This window comes from Egretta garzetta, unplaced genomic scaffold (assembly GCF_000687185.1).
Source record: "Egretta garzetta isolate BGI_Z169 unplaced genomic scaffold, ASM68718v1 scaffold32, whole genome shotgun sequence".
NCBI lineage: Eukaryota > Metazoa > Chordata > Aves > Pelecaniformes > Ardeidae > Egretta > Egretta garzetta.
Genome location: NW_009259035.1, coordinates 2,589,335 through 2,614,191, shown reverse-complemented (window position 1 = coordinate 2,614,191; position 24,857 = coordinate 2,589,335). Strand labels below are relative to the sequence as shown.

The window sequence follows — 24,857 nt, the reverse complement described above, 5'->3', positions numbered from 1 at the left end:
CAAAAAAAAAAAAAAAAAAAAAAAAAAAAAGACATAAGCAAGCTAAAAAGCTCAGCTGCTAGATCTTATTTCTGGAGTTCATGAAAAACACTTGCTAAAGCATACACACACAAACCACAGCAAGACTGGTAAGACAGATGACAAGAAGATCCAGAAACAAGAAATAAAGCATATTTGTTCTTAGAAACACGGGAGAAGGTGTTAATCTTAGTGAAATAGGATTCTTGCAGTACTGGCAAAGTTACTGTCAGGATAAATTACTTGCTTCAACAAACAGCAAATGCAGAAGCAGGCCTGTCAGGGTGCCAGACCAGCTCCAACAACCGCCCTTCCAGTGAAACATTTCTATCGCACACATTTAGTTCATATTTCACCCCTTTTCTCCTGTTCCTATTTTTGTGTCTTTGCTTCATGCCTTCTCCTTTGTGCAACTGCATTCCAGATCAAGGCAAGAGTTTGCAGTTCAACATTAAAACCAAGATGTATGCAATGAAAGGGTTTTTTTTCGGTGTAATTTGCACAGAATGCCTTTCTAAATTACATACATGAATAAAGCTATCACTGCCAGTATTGCATTTCCCAAAAAGAAGATAGGAATGAAAAATTAGTTCGTGGCTATGTAAATTTTGATTATTCCTACACATTGAAACAGCTCTAGAAGAACATGTGTTTTCAGTTCTCAGCATGTCAGAAAGGTTTGTTTCTATCTTTATTCCATAGAAAATGGAATGAAGGTCTAAATTGTAACCATGACACAGGCAAAACTAAATGTGATCTTAAAAGATAAAATTCAGCATGAGAATAATATGCTCTTCAAGACTCACTATATATCTATTTATAACCTGATCCTACTACTCAAATGCGAACAATGCAAGTAAGCACTGGCTTTGAAGACCCGGGGTGATTCTGCCACCATACTATGTGCTCAGGGTGCCTTCTTCTAGCTCTGATGGAAACATATTCCACAAGACACTGCCCTGGTTTCAGCTGGGATAGAGTTAATTTTCTTCCTAGTAGCTGGCATAGCACTGTGTTTTGGATTTAGGATGAGAAGAATGTTGATAACACACTGATGGTTTAGTTGTTTCTAAGCAGTGGGACTTTTCAGCTTCCCCTGCTCTGCCAGGAGCACAAGAAGCTGGGAGGGGGCACAGCCAGGACAGCTGACCCCAAGTGGCCCAATGGGTATTCCATGCCATAGGACGTCATGCTCAGTATAGAAACTGGGGAGAGTTGGCTGGGGGACAGCGATCGCTGCCCAGGGACAGGCAGGGCATCAGTCAGCGAGTGGTGAGTAATTGCATCATGCATCACTTGTATATTATTTTATTATTATTTTTCTTTTCCTCTGCTGTTTTACCAAACCATCTTTATCTCAACCCACGGGTTTTACTTTTTTTTCTGATTCTCTCCCCCATCCCATGGCAGGGAGGGAGGGTGAGAGAGCGGCTGTGTGGTGCTTAGCTGCTGACTGGGGTTAAACCATGACAGACACTTACTCTATCAAACTACCACAATCTCAGTTGTTTTCCAGTAGCATCTGTAAGACCACACTGCGTTTCAGCTATCTGTCCACAGTTCTGAAAATCACTTATAGACAGTACCAATTTAAACACTATAGAGAACATAGTATTATGCTATGACAGTATTATAGGACCAAAGTTCATCCAAGTTTGCTTAAAGATAAAATGGAAACTTCACATTTACATGGCTCATTTTTTTTCTATCTTTAAATGCTGTCAAGATATTAAAAAATTCTTCTCTAAGATCCTCGACAGTATGCAGATGGAAAGATACGTGGGGAAGGAAACTGAACAATATAAAAATAATGAGAAAAATACTGTGTACTAATTCTAATACTAGTATACTGTTGTATACTGATTCTTTCTAATTCCAGCCAATTAACTTGCAGGTAATGCAAGTCCTAAAGTGACTAGAATACAACAAAACAATTTATTCAAATAATATTAAATAATTATATTTCCAGAAAAGCTGGGATATAAATAGTAAACAATTATATTTTGATCCTATAAATAGTCCTAATAAATTGTTCAAGAAGCTGCCAAAACATTCCATAACCATGAGATAAACAGAAAGATGCTTAAGTTTTGAAAAAAAAAAATCAATTATATGAATATGTAAACAAACCAACAGTCAAATATTGTATTGTATGAGCAAACTACAGTACATGGTAAAATATAGCCTGCAAAACTGCCAGACAAAATATACTTATGAAGCCTACATTGTCAAAACATAATGGCACCTCAATAAAAAAGGACACAACTAAGAAAGCGATGAACCACAGAAGCCAAAAGAAATATGTAAAAGTTCATATTCATTAGACAAATCAGTTGTGGAAGAACAGTCCAATGACAGATGGAATGGCATAGGGTAGGAAAGTTCAGTATCTAAACAGTCTAAGAAACACATATTTTAAAAATACTTTCTATTTGGAATTACATTACAGGTTTTTAGTATGGTTTCAGTTTTTAGCAGCAAATTCAACAGCACCATCAGTGTAACCAGCAAGAGATAATAGGCTTATTTTAGTTATATCTGTAAGAACTGTATGCTCATGTGCGCATTACAAAGCCACATGTACCTTCCTAACTAATTTATTGTAAAAATAAATAAATAATTTGCAGCTACATACCCACATTTTACCCACAGACACGCACACATGATCACAGTGAAAAAAGGTGGTCTGGCACCACCAGAAAGCAAATTCTAATGACAACCACATACAAATAGAAACTACGAATACAAATTCATTTTGATGTCACGGTCTTATTCATTCAGGGAGTTATCCAAAGCTCACTAACATCAGTGCAGAGCTCTCCACTGCCTCAATGAGCTTTGAAAGAGATCTTTAATGAGAAAGAGGACTAGCCAGCATATACTTAGGACAGTTGACTGGTTTTACAAAGGTCACTATGATTAGCAGTATTTTTATCCTGGGTTATCTTAAATTTTACCTTGAATGTTCAGTTTGAGTACTCCAAAGCAGCTAACCCTCTGTTTAAATGTCAAAGTAGCCTACACAAAAGGAATACAGAGTTCTTCTTTCAGATGGGGCAAATCAGGAAAGGTCCCACATTGGTGGGACCAAATAGTAACTCTAATTTGCTTAGATCTTAAGTGATTATTTTAGTTAAATCTTTCACCCATAAAACATCCAGGCACACTAAACAGTCTCTCTCTACATGTACCTCGCTAATCTTACTTTGAAAGCAATTCTTGCTCCACAGCACTGTGTGTGAGAAACTAAATATCAGACAGGCTAGGAGTGCAAGCTTTAAGACACCATCTGATCCAAAGCTGCATCACAAAGTGTAGATGGAAAAACAAAGACCACTAGGTCTCTAACCCCACATGGGGTTGGGAACTGAAAAGAAAAAAAATAAATAAAAAAATGCTCATTCTCATAGCAAAAGGACTGACACAAACACTGCTAGCTTTCTCTGTGCTATTGCCATTCAAGCATTTATTTCATCACTGATCTGAATTCATTACATAGTTTAAATCATGTGAAGAACAATTTTTAGAAGAGATTTTGCACGTGTTGGCAAGTACTAGAACCCTGGTCCTCTTTTTCTACAGTGACATTTTCCACAGTGACCCGAGAGCTGTTTTCCTCATATATTAAAAAAAAAAAAAAAAAAGTATATAAATTAAACAATGATTTACCCAATTGGAACAAGAAAAACAGAGACACATAAGAGAAATAAAAAGTGAACCTTGGCTAGCCGTTCATTCTAGTTATCTCTATCCTGCTTAAATGAGGCAAATTGTCAAACTGTGTCCTTGCTTTCTACTGAGGAAATATCATGTTTTTCTGAACATATCTTTGTTTCTATCTAGATTATCTTCACACAGATTTGACATAAGAACTGTTGATAAAAAGAAGAATCCTCTCTTTTAAGCTCACAAATGAAGATATTTTTTTTACTTGACAACTTTCCAACCTTTTTTATTGAGTCCAGGAGTGAAAACAGAGGAGAGTTTTCAATTTAAATTAAAAAAAAGAAACAAAACCATAAATTGCTAGACATGAGCTAACTTTGCATTTTTCATCCATGAACTCTTAATCACATGGATGATTACTGTCCCTGAAAGGGGAATTCACAGTGAATGTGAAAACCTAAGAAGAAAGAAAGATGAAGAAAGCAGCTTTCTGAGAAGGGACCAAGTACCAGCTGCATTAAATGGACCTATGCCATTTCACATCCAGCTGAGGCTCTGACCAAAGGCAGAGAACTGTGTATTTATAACATTAAGGTATACAAAAAAGAGAAATACAGATTGTTGGACATATGCAGTATTTCTTTATATACACCACATGTTCGTCAAAAATATGTGTGCCTACCAACTGGCTCTGGACAATTACAAAACCAGGTGTAGGACATGTCCCACCCACGGATTCACCAAGGGGAAATCATGCCTGACCAATCTGATAGCCTTCTATGATGGCATAACCAGCTGGGTAGACGAGGGGAGAGCAGTGGATGTTGTCTACCTTGACTTCAGCAAGGCTTTTGACACTGTTTCCCATAACACCCTCATAGGGAAGCTCAGGAAGTATGGGTTGGATGAGTGGACAGTGAGGTGGATTGGGAACTGGCTGAATGGCAGGGCTCAGAGGGTTCTGATCGGCGGGGCAGAGTCCAGTTGGAGGCCGGTAGCTAGTGGAGTTCCCCAGGGCTCAGTACTCGGCCCAGTCTTGTTCAACTTGTTCATCAATGACCTGGACGAGGGGATGGAGTGTACCATCAGCAAGTTCGCTGACAACACAAAACTGGGAGGAGTGGCTGACACGCTGGAAGGCTGCGCTGCCATTCAGCGGGACCTGGACAGACTGGAGAGCTGGGCGGGGAGGAACCTGATGAAGTTCAACAAGGGCAAGTGTCGAGTGCTGCACCTGGGGAGGTCGAACCCCATGCACCATTACAGGCTGGGGGGTGACCTGCTAGATAGCAGCTCTGCTGAGAGGGGCCTGGGAGTCCTGGTGGGCAATAAGCTGACCATGAGCCAGCAATGTGCCCTTGTTGCCAAGAAGGCCAATGGTATCCTGGGGTGTATTAAGAGGAGTGTGGCCAGCAGGTCGAGGGAGGTTCTCCTCCCCCTCTACTCTGCCCTGGTGAGACCCCACCTGGAGTACTGTGTCCAGCTCTGGGCTCCCCAGTTCAAGAAAGATGAGGAACTCCTAGAAAGAGTCCAGAGGAGAGCAACTAGGATGATAAAGGGACTGGAGCACCTCCCCTACGAGGAAAGGCTGAGAGAGTTGGGCTTGTTCAGCCTGAAGAAGAGAAGACTGAGAGGGGACCTTATCAACACGTACAAATACCTTAAGGGCGGAAGTCACGAGGATGGAAGCAGTCTGTTTGCAGTGGTGCCCAGCGACAGGACAAGGGGCAGTGGGCACAAACTGAAACATAAGAGGTTTCAGTTGAATATGAGGAAAAACTTCTTTACTCTAAGGGTGACAGAGCACTGGAACAGGCTGCCCAGGGAGGTTGTGGAGTCTCCTCTGGAGATATTCAAAGCCCGCCTGGACGAAGTCCTGTGTAGAATGCTCTAGGAGAGCCTGCTTTAGCAGAGGGGTTGGACTAGATGATCTCCCGAGGTCCCTTCCAACCCTTGCGATTCTGTGATTCTGCGACTTCTAAGTCTATTTCAAAAAAAAGGTTTCCTTTTCTGTCACTGGGAATCATCACGTCACTCTTCAAACCAGTCACTTCACCTTCATGAATTAAAGTGGAGCCAGGTTACACAAAATCAGCGCTGTTATTTTGGCCAAAATCATGAATTTATGTAAGCATGCTATATCAACAGGTTTTGTATCTTTTCCTTCTTCCACTAGGAAAATGATCAGCACTGTTCTGATAACCTGGGCTACAAAGTAATGGCATGCACCATGCAAAGAAAACATTAAATAAATCTGCAGCACAGAGCTATGCCAAGATCCATGCTGTGAACTGTGAGAATTTCTCCTGTGACTACACTAATAATTGTTTCATAAATCCTCTCTGATCAAGGGTAATGGAAAATTAATTAAGAGATTAAATTTAAGTTCTGCCAAATAATCTATATAGTCATATACAAACACAAATACTGAAATGGGTAACTACATGCACAGTTGGCACTCCACTACCTGAATAGTAGACGTACACTTTTATTCTTCTTGTACACACATTTATGGCAACAGTTGCATACCATCAGTTTTACTGCTTTATCTCTATAACCACTCATTTTTCCATGTCAGAAAATCTCTGAAACCTATCATGAGAAAGACAAAATCTTAATACAGTGGGAATACAGGACTGTGAAACTTTAAAAGTTGAGAAACTATTTAAATGATGATAATTCATTTTTGTTTTAACCTACCGGACCTGAAGGCAATGGCACCAGCTATAAGCCTCATACTAAATGTTCCTTTATAATTTACAAAACTGTTTGACAAGTGGGTATTTTCATATCTACTACCCCAGTAAATTTGCAGCAAATTCAATTACAGTGCAGCTTGGGTGTTGTGCACACATCTTCATCCCATTCCTATTTCCAACTGCTTTTTGTTAAAAGGACTGAATAACTCATTGGGATATCTGTTAGAACTGGCAGTATTATTCATTTTCTTATCAGAAACTCTTCCATCTACCGTCTGTACCAAATGCGTCATTTAACTCAAAATCACTCATGAGCTCTAACAACTGAGTATAATCAATTCTGTCTATAGACTTTTACAGATGTTCTGGATTTCTTCCATCGCTTGCTCATTATTTTGCAATGCACTTTTCAGTATTTATAGATTTATCAGAAAATGTAGTTCGTGTGATCAGCTCCATTGCTAAGGAGTGTTGGGTGGGATTTAGCTGACTGACCTGCAGCAACTGATCAAAACCATGGAAGTACTAAAAAGACGTATGGTTTTATTTTTGTAGCTGTTTGTTAGAATGTTATGGTCTTCAGACACAAGTTAATCTCAGACAATTGCACAGAATTGCACTGCTGATGTTGGGGCATTACATATTAGTGGGTTTGCTACTATTAATGCTTCTCTGCAAGGTGCTGTTAAGACTTGGCTGCTGAGGAGTCTGGGGCAGCATGCTATGCAAAACCGTGCTGACCTGGAGGACATCACATTGTTGTATGAAAATGTTTCAATCAGGCAACCACAACAGAAGTAAGAAAGAAGCTAATCACTTGCCTTCCAAATACATGGAGTAGACACATATATAAATATAACCTCTACATGTGGGAGGACGACGTGTTTCATGGTGAATCTGGTTTCAATATGGCTGCAGCACATAGACATATGTAGTCTACAAAGATTAAGCCACAAGGTCAGTAGCAGAACAAACAGAACATAAATGAAGAAGAGAAAGTTTCCATTTTTCGGTATTAAAAATTAAGTGTATTCATTTGAGACTGATAATCTCAAAGTGTGGCTCAAAAACTCTCTGAACGTGGCCTGCAAAAGAACTTCATTGCAAGTGTGGGCAATGACATCAACTGCTAACTAAGTTGGATCATTTCAGAAGATCTTTTTGCTGAGCTGAGATTAGTGTGACTCCGCAGGAGCCCAGACCTGTGGCCCAGTCCCAGCATGTAAACTCACAGTCATTAAGTACTCACAGAGTGTCAGCAAATGAACACCCTGTCAGGAGCACATGTTGTAAAGTGTGACAAGCCTGAAGAGCAAAGGAGTTCAGGAAGGCTAGGCCTTCTCCAAGAAGGACATCTGAAAGGCCATCCTCATGTGCCGACAGGTGAGCAAGTGGGGAAGAGGAGTGGCCTGGCTGAACAGGGAGCTCTGGCTGGAACTCAGGACAAAAAACAGAGGGTTTATGACCTTTGGAAGAAGGAACAGGCAACCCAGGAGGACTATAAGGCTGTAGTTCATCAACCCTTCGTCTTAAAAATCATTCCCCAAACTGCTCAACTTCTACCAGATGAGGTCTTCTAAATGAATTAGTGGAAAACGTGCCTTGATCTACCAGGTAAGCGGCTTTCCCAAGTACCGTTAAACAACTGTTAACAATTTTGAGAAATTTTAAATGTTGCACACACTGAAATCTATATTGCGTGCACTGAAATAGCTTGATGGTTCTCCAGCACCTTTTTTAATCTGAACTAAGGCTTATTCAGCTAAGAAACCTAAGCAATAGGATTGGGACTGGAATTGCAGCATTACAACCTATTTCAGAGTACTATATATGCTAAGTTCTGCACACATGATGACAATGTTGGAGACTGTATTTGCCCTACACAGTTTGCCTAAAAAATACGGGGAAAAAAAAGAGTTTTCTTGTACCTTGAGAATGTCTAGCTAAATAACAAACACTGTTTGTTTGTTCCTATTAAATCCCTTATAATGCATTATCTTAGAATAAAACATCTTTGCTGCCAAAGAGAATATCTGATTATATCCACCAACTCCCAATATTCTCCATTATCCTAAGATATGCTACTAGAAAAATACGCAAATTGTGTCATTGAGGTGTTCTGCTCTCTCTTTGCAAGCAGCTGGGCAAGGGTATGCCAATGTATATTTCCAAGTGAAGAAGCAATTTAATACAATAAAGTTAAAAACTATTACTAAATCTAGTATATTTTTATTATTAGTTATTTAAATTTATGGGTATATGCAGTGTCAACACACCATGAAATGAAGGAATTACCAATTTCCAGCATGACTTACTTGATAAAAGGGACTGAATTAAATGCAGAGTTGTTGAATAAATCAGTAATGCTACAGTGGTTAATTACAAAGTTACTTAAAGGAAAAAAACCTGCAGTATTTTACAGTGTATTAAACTTGCAATTGCTTCCTAAGTGGCTAACAGACAATATTAGTAAACACAATACATTTCATAGTGGACTGCAGGAAATGCTTTAATGTCTTTAAAAACTGTAGTTTAAGGCCAATTCTATATTACTTAGCAATCAGGCTACGAGATATCATGGGCTACACTTAGCTTTCTCTTAGTACTTCCCATTAGTAGATTGCAAGCACAGCATAAAAGACAACTCTATAATTATGCTTATTTTAGTGATGAGGTGAAAGAGGAATGGGGAGAAGTAATGTAGCCAGTGATATCTGACAGGCTAATTGCAGACTGACTGGTCTCACCCTGTCCCCCAAGTCTCAGGCAACTGTCATGGCCAGTCTCACAGTGATTTTGACATGATTTTCCACATTTCTCATTTTTTCAAGCACAAGCTAAACCCACTGTATTGGACACATTAAGTTGTAATGGCAGCCACAGACAGCTGCAATTTCCCTCAGTAAAATAAATGATTAATTAGTAAAACACAGTATGCAATATATGTCCAGAGTGACTTATCCCTATTGCTAATCATAGCAATTAGCTTCAATTTCTAAAGCTCCACAGTCTGCATGATGTTTTGCAGAGCTGTGAAAGAAGCATGGGCATGCACTGAATAATTTATATTCCAAATTACACAAACATACAGACAACGTATCTTAATTTTCTAGATTAGCAACCAGTAAGGTCCCTTCTGATAGCCCCATAAAAAAAATCTAAAAGTAGAATTCTGTATATTCCATAAAGGTTAAAGGGAAAATGTAACATATAGAAATAAACCCCAACGTGGGCAAGATTTTCTTTTTACTGGGACATTCAGTAAAAACCATCAACAAACTCAATATCTGAAGTTTGAACAAAGACCTATTACCACTGACTAAATGGATTCCTTCCCAAAATAGCTGTATTTTTTCACTATGTCTATTTCAGCATAAAGACCCTCTCTTGCCAGGCACAAAACAAAAACCACGAGTTTTCCTCATATGTCTCTACCTGAAATGTTCTACTGATGATTTCAAGAAAGGCAAAGAGCCCTTAAATGTCCTCTCAATTAGGCAGCCTTCAACATTGCTTCAGTTAGCTATAACTTAAACCATAAAAAACTTAATAGATGGAAATAATTTCAGTCTCATCTGGAAGAGTACAGGAAAGCCCATATATTGTTGGGGAAAGAGGCATTATATATTCATTATTGTTGATGGCAATAAGTGAGGAAGAAGCTACAGACTAATTTTTTAGAAGCTCATTGACTACATGCAATCAATTAGTGGCCAGAAATGTAATAAAACACAGAAAGTACAGCGCAGCATATGGAGGAGAAAAGACGATACAGATTCTGAGTTAAAGACCAGTTCAGAGCAGAAAAGCCTATCTGAAGTCAGAAAGTGATGAACCCATTTCTTAGGAGGGGGCGAACCTATCAATTTCATCCATCCAACTCCCCATTTTCTTGTCTCTTGGTTTTTGTTTTTTTTTTTTAAATGAGAGGAGTTATTACTGAGAAAAAGGTCAACACCAAGTAGACTTCTAGGAAAAAAAACCCAAACAGTTCAAGAAACATCAGTGAGATGGAGAGAAAAGGGAGAGCAAGAACTACTTGTAAGTCACAGAGAGACTACATGACAGCTTGTGTTGTCTTATATGCTGAGGTGGCTTTTAGCCTTTTTTTTAGTGCCTGTGCTGCTAATCTCAGAGAATGCTTTTCATGAAACTTTGCAGCCCACAAGTCATGGTTATTCCATTTATTGCAGATTTGCCCATCAGAAATGACATTCCATGAGAAAAAAGCTGCTGAACAGATTCAGACATACTTTCTGGACCAATTTCTGGTGGATCACTGAGTTTCCTCATGCACCAGGGTCCTCCAGACTATCTTCAGCTTTGTTTGATGAGGTTCATAGAATTATAGAACAGTTTGGGTTGGAAGGGACCTTTGAATGTCATCTAGTCCAACACCAACACCACCACCCCCCAATGTGGAAAACATTAGGGGACAATCTGCCTTCTGAGACTTGCATGGCTAAAGCTATTAAGAATTATTAGTAGACATTTTCAAGGCTTTTTCACTGGAAGTGAAATGGTAATTAATTTTCTTAATTGAACAATCATTCATTAGTCCTTTACTAAATACATTACCTAATAACATTCTCAATCTTGCAAGTTACTGCCATGTCTTCAATTTCCCTTTTCATGATAAGACTAATAACAAGCTAAACTCACAGCTTTATAAATCTGCAGCACAGTACAGCATACATTGTATGCAGTTTTTCCATTTAGATTCTTCAATTACAAGCAACTGCAACAAAAAAAAATAGCATATTGTACTAGCTAGTATTAAATAGCAGATCATAATTAAATTGTTCCTTAGAAGCAGTGCTCAGTGCTTAAGAAGAAGGATTATATTGAATAACAGGACTAATATTTTAACTCAATTAATGTTATTTTTCAATGAAGAGGTACTGTAATTTCTTCTTCTACGGGTAACATCAGCTATATAGCACAAATACTACAGCTTTTTTTCTGATAACTCATGTGTAATTTTTTCCGTGTAGATTGTAAGCTTTGTATATTTTTCAAAGTGGATGAAAACATGACATATTATTATTTGTATAGATAAATATACTTATTTTATACAGTTATGGTCATAAAATATTTCACTTCTATACCATATAAGCCTGCCAGAGACTATGTTTGACTACATCTAAGAAAACATGAATGGTCTATGGTAAGGAAAGAATTTTTCTTTTATGTCTTTTAATTCTGAACTGTTGCAAATTTGATTTATAATATCAGTTGAGGCGAAGGTGATTTTTGGATGAAGAAATTACATCTAGTCACAATGGAAGTTGGGTACCTTCTCCATGGAAACTGCCTGCCAAATATGCTCAGATGACTTATTTATCAGATTCTTCAACACAATATTTCAATTTGATGGAATTATATTTTCCTGTAATCTTTCACTGATAATTTAAAAGTGACATAAACGTATAAATGTCTGTATTTCTGAAGATAATCAAGTTGTGTCATTCTAATATAAATCTGTAATATATTTCAAGGTCATCTTCTCCTTGGTTGTTCAAACTAGCTGCTTATGTTCTTTTGAATCATATTCTGGTTTTGGTTTAATATCTACTATTTTAATGTGTTTTAAAGACTGTTTGTGAGTATTTTGTTGTTACTGCTCTTTCACTCTCCTGCACAGTGGATGGCACCCACTGTATAGCGGACGGCTTTGTTAACTCTTTATGGAGATATGAAAACTGTGCAGTCTAACAATAACCTTGAAAACTAATTTTTTGTTTCAAGAATTAGTATGTGTATTTATATCAACAGAACTGGAATATTGCACTACATCTCAAACAGCTATTTCTCAGATCGGGCTACTAGAAAGTACACTCCTATATCATTTTACAGCATACTCCATATCTTTTTCTATCACTGATATTATACAAATTGCTCATTAAAAACCAAAATACAAATAACAATTCATGGTAACAAAAGTTTTCAATATCATCAGAGTGGCCATTCTATTCCAGCTATGAAAGAGTTTTGTTTAGCTGTGTACTAGAACAATGTGTACTACTACTAGGACATTCAATTTCAAAGGTGCTGAAAAACAGGGAGGTAAAAATTACAGGACATATATAACTTTCCAACTATAGAATTACAAAAAGGCCATTCTGATTTCATAAGGAAGGCAAGACAAAAAGAAAAGGAAAGGACAGACTCACACTGTGTTACAGTCAGATGGGTAGGTGGAAATTGTATGGTACAAAGGAACAAGTAAGTAAAAGACTGAATGATTAAGATGAAAAAAAATCAATATGAGTTACATAAGGAGGTATTAGTAACTGGACATGAAATTGCAGGGAGTTGCATGAAATCCCTTGTGTTCCTTTTGTGGAGATCATCTGGTGAATGTTTTTAAAGATGAAGTGCTATAAGGTACAACGTATCTCCATATAGAAAATCACAGCAGTTTAATGGAACTTGGTAAGTTAAAAACAAAATTCTTACACTTACTTTTCTGAGCAAAACATAGAATTATTCACACTAGAAGCGACAGAGCGTGCTGCCAATGTTACCAGCTGAATGTTGCAACTGTGTCATGTAATATTATAGTTCTTTTTTTTTTTCCTTATGTAATAGGGTTACAAATTCTTCTCAGTGGACAAGAACCTTTAAATTCACTTTATATTCTGGCATTATATAAGCGGCAACTGATGAAGAATTAATGATTTCAATTCTGGAATCAGCAAAACAGAAGCCTATTAAGAAGCCCAAAAGCACACATAAAGCTTCTAGTGAACAGTAGGAAACTGGAAGGCACGAGGCTTGCCATCCAGCAAAAACATGGTATTTAGGAGGACTAATGGATAACTATCGTGGCTAAACCTGTGACAAACATTTTCATACAGGACAACAATTGGTTGAATTTGGATACACATGTTCAAGAAATGAGCAGTAAAAAACCCAAACTTGCCACAGCCTTATTTTGGTATCTAAATGTCTCAGTTAAGTGACATCATCATATGGTGAAGTTGCAACAAGGGAAATTCTGATTATATCTTAGGGAAAAAAATTACAATGATGTAGACAAATATTGGAACAGTTGCCCAGAGACTATGTGGAAACCCCATTAAGGTACCAAAAACTTAAATGGACAAGGACCTGAGCAACCTGTTCTAAGTTGGCCTTGCTTTGAGTAGAGGGGTTGGACCCCCAGAGAGCCTCTGAACCTAAATTGTTCTGTAATTCTACAAACTATATAGATAAAAACCAAATTTTAAAAATTATCTGTCTTGTATATCTCAAAGCAGATGCATGCTGCGGTTCACTAACACAAAGATGAAAGCTTGTCAAAAATTTATCTGAGTCAAAGCTCTACAGCTTGAAAGTGTCAAAAAAAAAAAACCAAACCCAAACCCGCACACAAAAATAATTTGATTTCTTCTAAAATCCTAAAGGGAACTGGAGGCAAAAGAAAATTTTCAAAGCAACACCAGCAGTCCATGGGGGAAGCAGGAGGACAGGACAAGCCAGGACTCTTGAAATTGTTAGAATGGCCTAAGAAGTCTGATTTCAGCCATCATGTACAAACTCAAGTTAGTAACCTTGAATTTTAGTACTGTTACACAAGACAACATCTTTTTCCTTTGCATCTTTCCTCTGAATAAATTGCATGTGACTTCATACTGATTAACAAATGCAGTAAGAAAACTGAAAAGCTCTAAAATACTAGAGAAAAACAACACAATTTATTTTGAACTAAAGCAGTTAGTCTCCCCTGCCCCCTTTTTGGTGAAAGCTCAAGAGCAGCTCTATACTCTGCACACCAAGATGGCAGTATCAGTTTAGTTCTGCTATAGTATAAACTTTCTGACCTCCACCATGTTGAGGCACTACTATTTATACTTCTGCATCAATTCCATATATTCAAGACACATTAAAAGACATCAAGTCCATAAACTTTTCTGACCCTTTTCTGCTGCTTAGCTCATTAATGCTGAAAGCTATTAATTTAACAAATGAGTAGGTGATTACCTCTTGAAGAACCCTCTTCATTTTCAGAAGCAATGTCTTTACAGCTGTGCAATCTTGCAGCATCAATCTGAAGGGCAAAGATTCAATGCCTCCGCCTTCTTCCAGACCATTAAAAGGCCACTCCATGGATGGGCTGCCAGCCAGCTGGCTAACACGAGGGTACCTGGCTTCTCCTTGGTCTACCTCCTTCGACAGCTTCAGAGAGAGGTTCCTGACAAGAAAAGACAGAAAGACCAACACTGAAATATGAAAAAGAAAAAGAATGCAATAATTTTTGGCTTTTAGTTCCTTGAGTTTAAAGACACATTACACATTCACTTTTTGAGCCTGCTAGCATGTACGGCCTTTATAATGTACATATAAACATATGGTGCTAGCAATAAAATACGCATTTATAAATGTACCAATTTCTACAGGAATTCAAACCGTGCTCTATCCCACACCCTTCAGAAGAAAGCCATTTTCTTAAAGCTAAATATCCTGTGGGCAAAACTGCAATGGGTTTATTTTATTTTGGTTCAGCTTTATGAAAAAATGAATGCATCAGGCAATTTCAAAAGCTAAATCACGTTCTTCCAGATGCTCTGACTTAGAACTCAAAAAGACAAGAAAACCGCCAAAGAAAATACTCCCTTCTGGGCTGTCCCAGCGACAGAAGATGAACCTGCTATTCTATAAAATGGAATTTGAAATGTAATTGATCTGTACTCACTCTGAAGCTATTTAAGCAGAATATGAAACAAAACAACATTAAGTTGCAGTTGAGAATCAACTGAAGACAATAGAAAGATTCAGAAAGATTTTAATGGACTTTGGAGGTAACAGAATACCAATGTTTTGCTGCATACATACTGTCTTCCTTTAATATTAGAGGAAAATATCTATAAGATTTTGCCGTCCTGGAGCAAGTCCAGCAAAGACCAGCAAGATGGTGAGGGGGCTGGAATTCACAATAAATGAGGAGAGGCTGAGAGAGCCAGCTTTGCTCAGTCTTCCAAAGAGAAGGCAAAGGGAATGTCATCGCTGACCAGAGCAATGTCCTCACTGGGAGGGTGCAGAGATGATGGAGCCAGGATACCCTTAGGGATGCACAGCAATAGTATGAAAGGCAATGGACAGAAGCTGGAATACAGGAAATCTGTGACCAGATATAAGAACTTGATTTATTTACATAATTATTTATTACTGTGAGGGTGGTCAAACAAAGGAACAGGGGCTCAGAGATGCTGTGGGACACCCATCCTTGGAGATACTCACAACATGATGGGGCAAGCCCCTGAGTAACCTGCTCTAATTGGACCTGCTTTGAGCAAGGGCTTGGAATAGAAACGTGCAGAGGTCCCTTCCCACCTGTGTGAGTTTAGGATCTAGAGGTCATAGATTCAATCAGCTGAAATAAAAAAAGTAGAAAAAAAAGTTTAAAAGTAGAAAAAGAACTTAAATAGAGATTACTTGACATTTTGGTGGAAGAGAATGTACTAAAATACTAAGGACTTTTCTGGTATGAAAGCATTCACAGCTTTAACGTTGCACCTATTTTCTCTTCGACCAGCACAGAAAAAGGACAAATCTGAATGGAGAATAAATCTGAGAATGTGGCTGCACTATGCAATAGTGGTATATTAATTGCCACTAAATTACAACAGCATTGTAACAGCAATGCATGACATCCATATTCATACTGAATTAATTCACTACAATTAAAGATATTAGTGTAAGTGGTGAAGAAAATGACAATTATTATTCATTTAATGTATAGTTTCAATTTTCTGTTCCATTTGAATTTTCATGCAGCACAAAACTGATTCTGAATTTTAAGCATGGCCATATTTTGCAAAGACAAAGAATATTTTTCCATGTGAAATTTTCTTTAGTTAACTTTGGTTTCATAGGAACCACGTGCCAAAAGGGATTAATGTGATTTCTCAAGACAAGCAATTCCCAATGCTATACTAACAAATTAGAAATGAGGCTACTAGAATTATCTTTTATGGATGATTCATTTTTATATTTTGCAAGCTTTGTAATGTGCAGTAGGGACAATGTGTTAGATCAAGAAATGCACCGAAGAGATCACAGATATGGACAGATGTTCATGATGGCCAATGGAACAAAAATTTTCTAATCCAGGCTTTTCAAGACTCTCATAAAACAATGAAATTTGTCTTTTAATTTTTAAATATATTGATACAACTTTGTGAGTAGAATATTTCGCTTCCTTTAAAATAATAATCTGAGATGGATGGTAAAGGTGCTTTTGACTGAAGGATATTGAGCCACTGCTGATTCATTGCCCTTATTAAAGAAGCCTCAGGTATAAATCATGCAAAGAAAAAACAACTTTTAACTGAAGTTTCATAACCTAGGCCACTTTTAAGGGTTTATAAAAGAAGCCATATTCAAACTGTTGGAATCTACACTCAAGTAAGATTTATGTAGCCAGAAAAGCACATTATTTAAATTGAGTAAGATGAAACAACAAGGTCCTCTCTTTTTTTCCTGCCTAGTGCCTGCAGGCTGAGAGACAAATTATTCCTTAGAATATTCTGCATGTTCACTTTGCGAGTCCCACCAAAGTTTCATCTTCCTCACGCTCCTGAAGAGGCATCTCATATGGGTAACATCCTGACACTGAGAAAGGACCAACTTAAGATGTAATGTCTTCCACAAGGAGTCCTCTACAGGACATCATCAGGGAGAAGAACCTGGCATCAACAGCAATACCCTGCTGCCCCAGTGATGAGAAAACCAGTACTCTTGAAGAACTGTAATCTTCTCTTACATGGGAGAGACACACTGTTTATGTATAAGCTACAAATGTACTGGAAATACAGCAAATCTTAATTTCAGCTGAAGAAAATACCTTCAATGACTTCAGCGGGCTTTATGTTGACATCATACTGTTCAACACACAAAATTACCTCCTTTTCAAACACAGAACCTTGTACTAAAGTATGAAAAGCACCATACAAACAGATCGCCACTCACGGTCACAAGCATTTAAAACCTAACTCAGTTGCTACTGGAAAATGGTGACTCAGAGTTGGTATACAGTGAGCATTCAGATCATGTAATACCTCTGAACTATCTGAAAAGAATATAACTGATCTGTGACAGAAAAACTCTTCACTGACTGATACAACTCTTTCTACTCATTGCAGGAAAAAGCTCATTTCAAATTCATGCCAGAACTGATATTTCATCAAGTTCACTATTAACAATGTCCAGGTGGTCTATTACAGTATTATTATGGTAATCCACTGCAATTCATCTCAAAGCAGCAGTAGAGATTTAGAAAGGAAAAAAAAAAAAAGTTCTTACTAAAATTAGAAGTTTCCCCTTACTGGTAAAACACATCTCTGCCTCTGAAGTTGGAAAAGGGGCTAGTTCCCCAGCTGGTAGTGCAGGAGCTCTTTACAGATGGCCAGCCCCCTTCACCTTCCAAAGATGTGTTTATTGTAATAAAAACGTTTCACAGACAATTGTTATCTGTGATAAACTTCTGAAACTGTGGATAAAAAGCCTCAAAAGGTCTATCTTAATGACTAAAGACAATGTATTTCATTTAAATTACTATTAATTCTATATTATTATTAACATAAAATATTTCAGAAAATTAATTTGGTCACTTTTAAATATATGGCTCCTGTCTGAGCTCTAAATTTCCCTGACACACACACACACACACACTTAGGCTATGTCCCTACTTTAATAAAACCATACCTGAAAATGTTCCTGGGCAGTGGAAGTCAGTCAGTCAGTGTTACAGCACTTCTGAAATGGCTTGACCCAACGCAGCTATCACTCTTTCAAATGATTCCCTGGCATGCTTTGGTTATCAGTACAGGTAAATCGGATGGGACCGCTCCATTCTGAAGGATGTCAGCGGCGCAGATGTGCACTAAAGAACCATCCAGTGTAGATGTCATCCCAAATCTCTGAGCATGGCTATGGAGCCATGAAGCTCAAAGCTTGAGATGTGAAACCCAGCCAGACTACTAGGCAAGAGAAGAGCCAGCCTGTTTCGAAAGGTCTGAGATGAACTGTGGATGCAGTAGCAAATCACAGCTGAGAAGAGTGGTAGGAAGCTGCTCTTAATTTTCTCCCAGGTATTACAGATTTCACTTCCCAGATAACAACTTGTTCTCATATTCTGTTTTATGAAGATCAGACAAAGCCTGACAGATGGCATACTTAAAACTCTGCCTAGTCATCTAGATCAATGTCATAGGGAAACAGGGTAATTCACGTTGTTCCAGTGGTGTCAACCTAAAGCCTGTGGAATACTATACAGCTGCATGTTACCTCTAAAGGGACCACAAACGACAACAGAGAAAAGCAAGCTTAACATCAGTAGAATTACTGTCATCATAAGGTCTGAAAATCCACAGAAAATTTGTTACAAATTCGTAAATGTTAAGCAGGGTGAAAACCTGTGCAACTTGATGGTACTTTGGGCCTGCTGGCTTGTTTCCATTTTATTTGGACATATCCACTGAACACCAGGAATATATTTCCTCATTTCTAATGGATACAAAATCAGAAGCTACAACATCCACATTTAGCAAAATGGTGGTACCATTAAGGCAGAGTTCTATTTCAAAAGCAATCTTTATGGAAATAGTGAGATAGCATTAAAATAATCAATCAGTGACTTTCAGCATTTTAATAGCCTCCATAAATCCAGTGCAACTGCATGTTAACTAACTGAGGAAGAGACACAGTCGTGCAGCTTCTTTCAAAGCTTCTTTCCCTTAAGAAGGTACAACAAGAACAACTTTCTTATTCCAAAGCATCTTTAAAGGGTTTTACTGGAGGGAGGGAAAATAAGGACCCAGAGATTTGCAACTTGAGCTAGTTTGAGTTATTCTTCCCTTCTTACTAATCCTCAGATCAATGATTTGAAGAGCTTATGGTAATTTGAACTTCACTTACATAAAGATCCCCAGATTATGTGGAGTTTAATCTTCTTAGTTTTCACCAGAAGTGCTCAAGACGTTGCTATAGCAGAATTAGCCTAAACTAATACAATTGGTCCCATAGAGTCTGCACTTCTTGATACCAGCTTAACAGAAGAGAACCCACGTAACACTGCAGGCATCAGGAAGGCTCTGCAAGCAGAGTCAAAGACCCCAGCCTCTATGGGAAGAGCTGAGCATACCTTCTTTCTTCCCTAAGGGCACATATTCTAAAGCAAGGGCTTAGAAAAAACCTTCAATCGCTGATTTTTAGTGTTTGAGTGTGCAATGTATGTGCATATATTCACGTATAAATACATCATGTGTATACATATACATTTTTATATATGTATAAAATTCAAACACACACCGTATAAATGTCTATAAATTTGATCTTCAGAAGTATTTCAGCAACAAACCTCTCCTATCTGTTCATAACTTGGCCCACCAGGAAACATATGTCCTTTTACCCTAGAAAAATTATATTAGCTCCATACAGAGGTTGAAATGATCCAGAAGTCCTCTTTCATACAAATTGGGATATTCTTCAATCCACATTTTTTTCTCCCATCCAGAACTTTCTTCTCACCAAGAGCAAATAGCTGAAAGGGATCTTTTTTTAAAGAAAAATCACCAATTACCATTTTGAGAAAGGTCCCTTAGTTATGGACTACATAAGACATAAAAGAGCAATTACTTCTGATTTTTAGAGAAAAATCTGCCTACTCAAACACTTCCAAAATTCAGCTCAAAGCACTTTGTGGCTCTCTGACAATGATGTACATTACAGTCAAGCCCTACAATCATCCCAGACTGAATCTTAACCTCTGAGTTATTTCTTACTAATCTCACTTCTTAAGGGATATGTTCTATCCCAAACAGTTTACAACTGAAATGTACGGACACATATTGGAAGAAAGAAATGCCTTTCCCCATATTTAGCAGAACTGAGGCATGGACTTTTAAAAGAATGTCCCTAAATATTCCAACGGGCATATCAAATAATTTACTCCCCGGTGCCTAAATATTCTCAAGCTTTGGTCAAGGAGGATAAAAATTGCCAAACTCCTCACTCAGTTCTGAAAATGCAGCCTTTGCAATACTGCGAAGATAAAAAGATAACCAGAACCTAAACACTTGACTAATTACTCATATTAGCATTCTTTGGCATCAAAATTTATACTTCTCCCTGTCTCACACAATTTCTCAACGTTACTTCAGTTCTAACAGAGAATGCTTCAAAAGTTACAGAGATGACATCTCAGAATATTAAACTGCGCCGTGTCACAAGGTACATGATGTTTGACATTTTACAGCTTTTAGAACTATGTATCATTTATTGGTACTCTGATGCTATGATTTTTCAAGGTCAGCCTTTTAGAAAAATGATGTTTGGTATCTGTCACTATTAAACTATGCACCCCCACACACAAGTGCACACAAACTCTAATGGCTAGTGCTGCTATAAGTTAAGAGTCTATCAGCCTTTTCCATTATAACCCCTTTTCTTTCAAAGGTTTATATCACAGCCATAAAGATTTCCTTTGGGCTAGAGCCTAGTGATCATGAAATATGGAATCAAATTAAAAAAAAAAAAAAAAAAAGGAAAAAAAAAGCCCTCCATTTTTCAGCTGCTGGTAAAATACAGCTGATAAGGACATGTCAAAGCATTTCTTTCCTTTCTCTAATTCTACAGGAGTCAAGAGCTCTGTTTATATCCCCTGATCTAGCACACAGAAACACAACACTTGAGATTTCAGTCCTTTTTCTTCCTCCTGGAATCTATTAGGAAAATTTAAACGTGATACAAATAAGATAATGTAACACCATACAGTAATCAGATAATGTCCAAAAAAAAAGCTACTTGGAAAAATCCAGTGGCCCTTATTCAGTTTCAAGTGGTAACAGCACAATAGGAAATAAAGCCTTACAGACAAACCAGGAAAAGTAAATGAGGCTGCCTGGGCATTAAGAAGTTGGGAGAATTTGGGTCTTTCGAATTTTTATTTTTTCAAAAATTCAGCAGGGGATCATTCTTGAAACTATTGCACAACTGCTATACAAAATATAAATTGCAGCTTAATTACACACAAAGGCAAGCAGTAACTCACATTACACCTCTGGCCCGGATATAAACAAAAGAAGGCTTACTTTTTATTTGGACAAAGGATGAATCTACCTGCCAACATTGCAGTCTTTGTAAACACTACATACTTCTGAGTGGACACTGCCTCTGCACAGCTAAAAGCTAAAGGCACTTGGTGTCCTCTCCAAATCTCACTCCAAATGCACTCCATGGAGCTGACCAACTCAGCTGACCTGGGACTAGAATGATAGAATTTTGATCTAATCTATTAAAGAAGATAGGCATTGAAGCGTGCCCAGAAAACTTTATAGTACTGGGGAAAAGGAGAAAAATAAATCTTTTGCCACTGTCACCTTCTAGATCAAAACAATATTTCTCTGCACCTTTCTCCTGCTCTAAATGCTTCAGTCTCCCTTTTAGAAATTGTGCAAATGGAACATAATATTTACAAGTTCTTATGAGGATAAAAAATGTTAAAAAGGCTGGAAAATCACAATGGATATTGAATATGATAACTGCCTTCCAAGAAGCACAAGAAGTGCACTCCTTTCATTCAGTCACCAAACCAGTTTCCCTTAAACCAAATTGCCAAATACTTCCTACTATAGGTCAGCATTCTTTGCTACCAAGGCCTTTCAAAATTCTGCTCAAAAAGATCTATATTTCAAATGAAAAAAAAAAAAATATTTAAAGCATTTTCTGTGCCCGGTAAGCTACAGAACTGTTAGTATAGGCTTCAGCGGAAAGATAGGTATGTTAACAGGCAAGGTTAAATGCACTAAAAGACAAAAGCACAGCAGGGTTTGCAACAGGTATTTCCTTAGTGCCTGGCAGAATTCACAGACAGGTAAGATGGACTTCCAATGAGACCAGAAAATTAAGTGGAAAATTCATACACTGTATAAAAGAGACAAGCCGCTCACTTTGAGTTCTGTCTCACTTGGTCTTTAAATATTTGGGAAGCAGCTAATCACATTATTAGGCTGTAAACCAAGCTATTATCTTTTGATTAAGCTATTAACCATTAAGAACACTTTTGTGAAGAAAACAGGCAATTAATTCATACCTTGCAGTGGCTGAGAGATTCAGCTGAGATGCATAACAGTCAGTTTTAAGGGTCTAATTAACATTTACTGTAATACCTGAAGTGGAATACCTTCAGCATTCTGCTTGCTTTCCTTAACACCCCAACCCCTACCTGCCTTCAACTTGGGCAGGTGGTTCAGGGAACTCTTCCTGGATTGGGTTCAATTACAGAAATGTCCTGGCATCAGACCATGCCAGGGCTTGAGAACGGATACAGAGATCTAAATAATTATCCTGCAGGTTATCATACCATAGTCACACACATTCCTCCACTAACAAAACCGCACATGGTTACAGGACTGGATAGCAGCTGAATGTCAGGCACTAGAGAGAAGAGGACTAAAAAGCCAGGGGAGCTGAGCAGTTAGACCTAAGCGATGCCTGGTATGACAACTAGGTAGTTAAAACTCGGTGGGGGTTCAGAAAATTTCAACTAGTAGTCCTAAAATTTATCATCAGCTCTGTACATTTTCACATAGTCCCCAAAATAATCAGTAATTACAAACACAGCTTTCTGAGTGAAAATAACATTCAATACTCTTTAATGGCATCGACACAACGGACCTTCATTTTGGATAAAGTATATGATTAAACAAGTGTATCCCTCCTCATTGCCCTCTTTAACAGTTTAAGGATAATGAGTAGAAGAGAATTGTGTTTAAATTCAGAGGATACCTTCCGCCTACTTTCCATAGGGAATTTGATTAATATGTCAGGAAGAAACTGCAACTTTAAAACCCATCTTATTTCATTATCACATAAAATAGCTGGAACCTAATGTTATTGTTAAAAGAGCTTTTATATTAAATCCTCTTTTATGACCAATAAATGAAAGCATGTAATGGATTTAGGGACATAATTTATAAGAAATCCAGAACAGCATGTTACTACATATCCATTCCTAAAAGATAGCAATCTACTAGCAGTTTTTTAATGCTTAAATTGGATTCTTCTGTAAGGTTTTTAGGAAACATTACGGGATTAATCTTTTACAAAATTTCCAGTTCCACTGACACACATATGAACAGCCACAGTGACTTCAAAAGCCTGATTTAAACAAAAACAACAAAACAACATGGGAAATTCCAGGACCAATGCTAATTAAATACAGCAGTTATTTAGTGAAGTTTGCTGATAAAGAAACTTCATGCAGTTCCTGGCACAGCGGTCGTGTATTTTCTTGCTAGCTGAGTACTTGCATATATGTGTCTATGTGCGTGTATACATACATGTATTTATTTGTTTTATATTATAAAGGAGACACATAGAGTATCCTGAGTTGGAAGGGACCCACAAAAGGATCATTGAGTCCCAGCTCCTGACAAAGCAACCTGAAAGTTAAACCATATGTCTAGAGAAGTTGTTGAACGTTTTTAGAAGAGCAGTGTTTTGAAGTGAGAAAGAAATCTTCCTCAGGCCATTCACTGATGCGAAATCTGTTGTTTCACGATTAACGGTTCCTGGCAGACTTCAAAGGGAAATAATATGTATTTTTCCCCACAGTTTAATACACACTTTCTGGACTCCAGCCAAAACTGATCATAAATGAAGTGTACAGAATAGAAGAAATAAAGAAACTTCATTTTAGAGCAGCTGCATAAAAGCTACCCAAGAACCGTAGGTCTGACACTTGGAGATAAACAGTTAGCTAGATCTTGGAGTGCCAGGTACCAACGTGAAGTAAATCGTTCACATCCAGATGTATGTCAGCTTGAAACATATGTAAGAGACTGGGAGCTTCACAAGCACAGAGTCGTCCCAGGAACCACTTGCCTTCCAGAGGCTCCCCTTCGCCCCTGAACACTGCATAGCTCGATGCATCAACCTACAAAAATCGCCATTGGCATAAATAGAGGCCAATAACTTATTAAGAACAAATTCCCAGCTATATATGGGGCTGAAAGCTTGTAACTTGTGGGACCCTTGGGGCATTATTTCCTTGCGAGTGCCCTCTCAGACTACCAGAGGGCTTGTATTCATTCAGGCGGGTTTCACTTACAAGGCAGGTGTTGCAATGTGTGCACCTGGATTTTAATTAGTGAAATTAAACCCCTCCAAAATTTTGCACGTGCTCGATTTCTTAAACACAGGCATTAGAGACCAAACAAAAAGAAAGCAATAAATTAATGTGTAAATTAACCTAATTCCTTTGTTCTTACATGACATAATCAATCGCTAAGTGCCACAGCAGAAATATGTTATTTTATCATATGGTGAGCCCAGCTCCTCTACAGGAGATTTCGCTGCCTTTGCCAGTATGGTCTTCAATGTTTTTCTTCTTGACTGTAAATAATCCTTTCTAAAATAGTCAGAATATTTAGTTTAATTTGACTAAAACACTGCAGTAGTGTTTCTGTA

At 37.8% G+C, this 24,857-nt stretch overlaps 1 protein-coding gene across 2 annotated transcripts in view; it reads right to left on the bottom strand.

Moving 5' to 3' along the window:
- Positions 1–24,857, bottom strand: part of CCSER1 (coiled-coil serine rich protein 1) — a 643,608-nt gene that overhangs the window by 420,539 nt on the left and 198,212 nt on the right. For both annotated transcript variants that reach the window (XM_009634846.1, XM_009634847.1), the window contains exon 5: positions 14,370–14,580. In XM_009634846.1, coding sequence (XP_009633141.1) covers positions 14,370–14,580 — 211 coding nt within the window. The remainder of the gene's footprint in view (positions 1–14,369; positions 14,581–24,857) is intronic.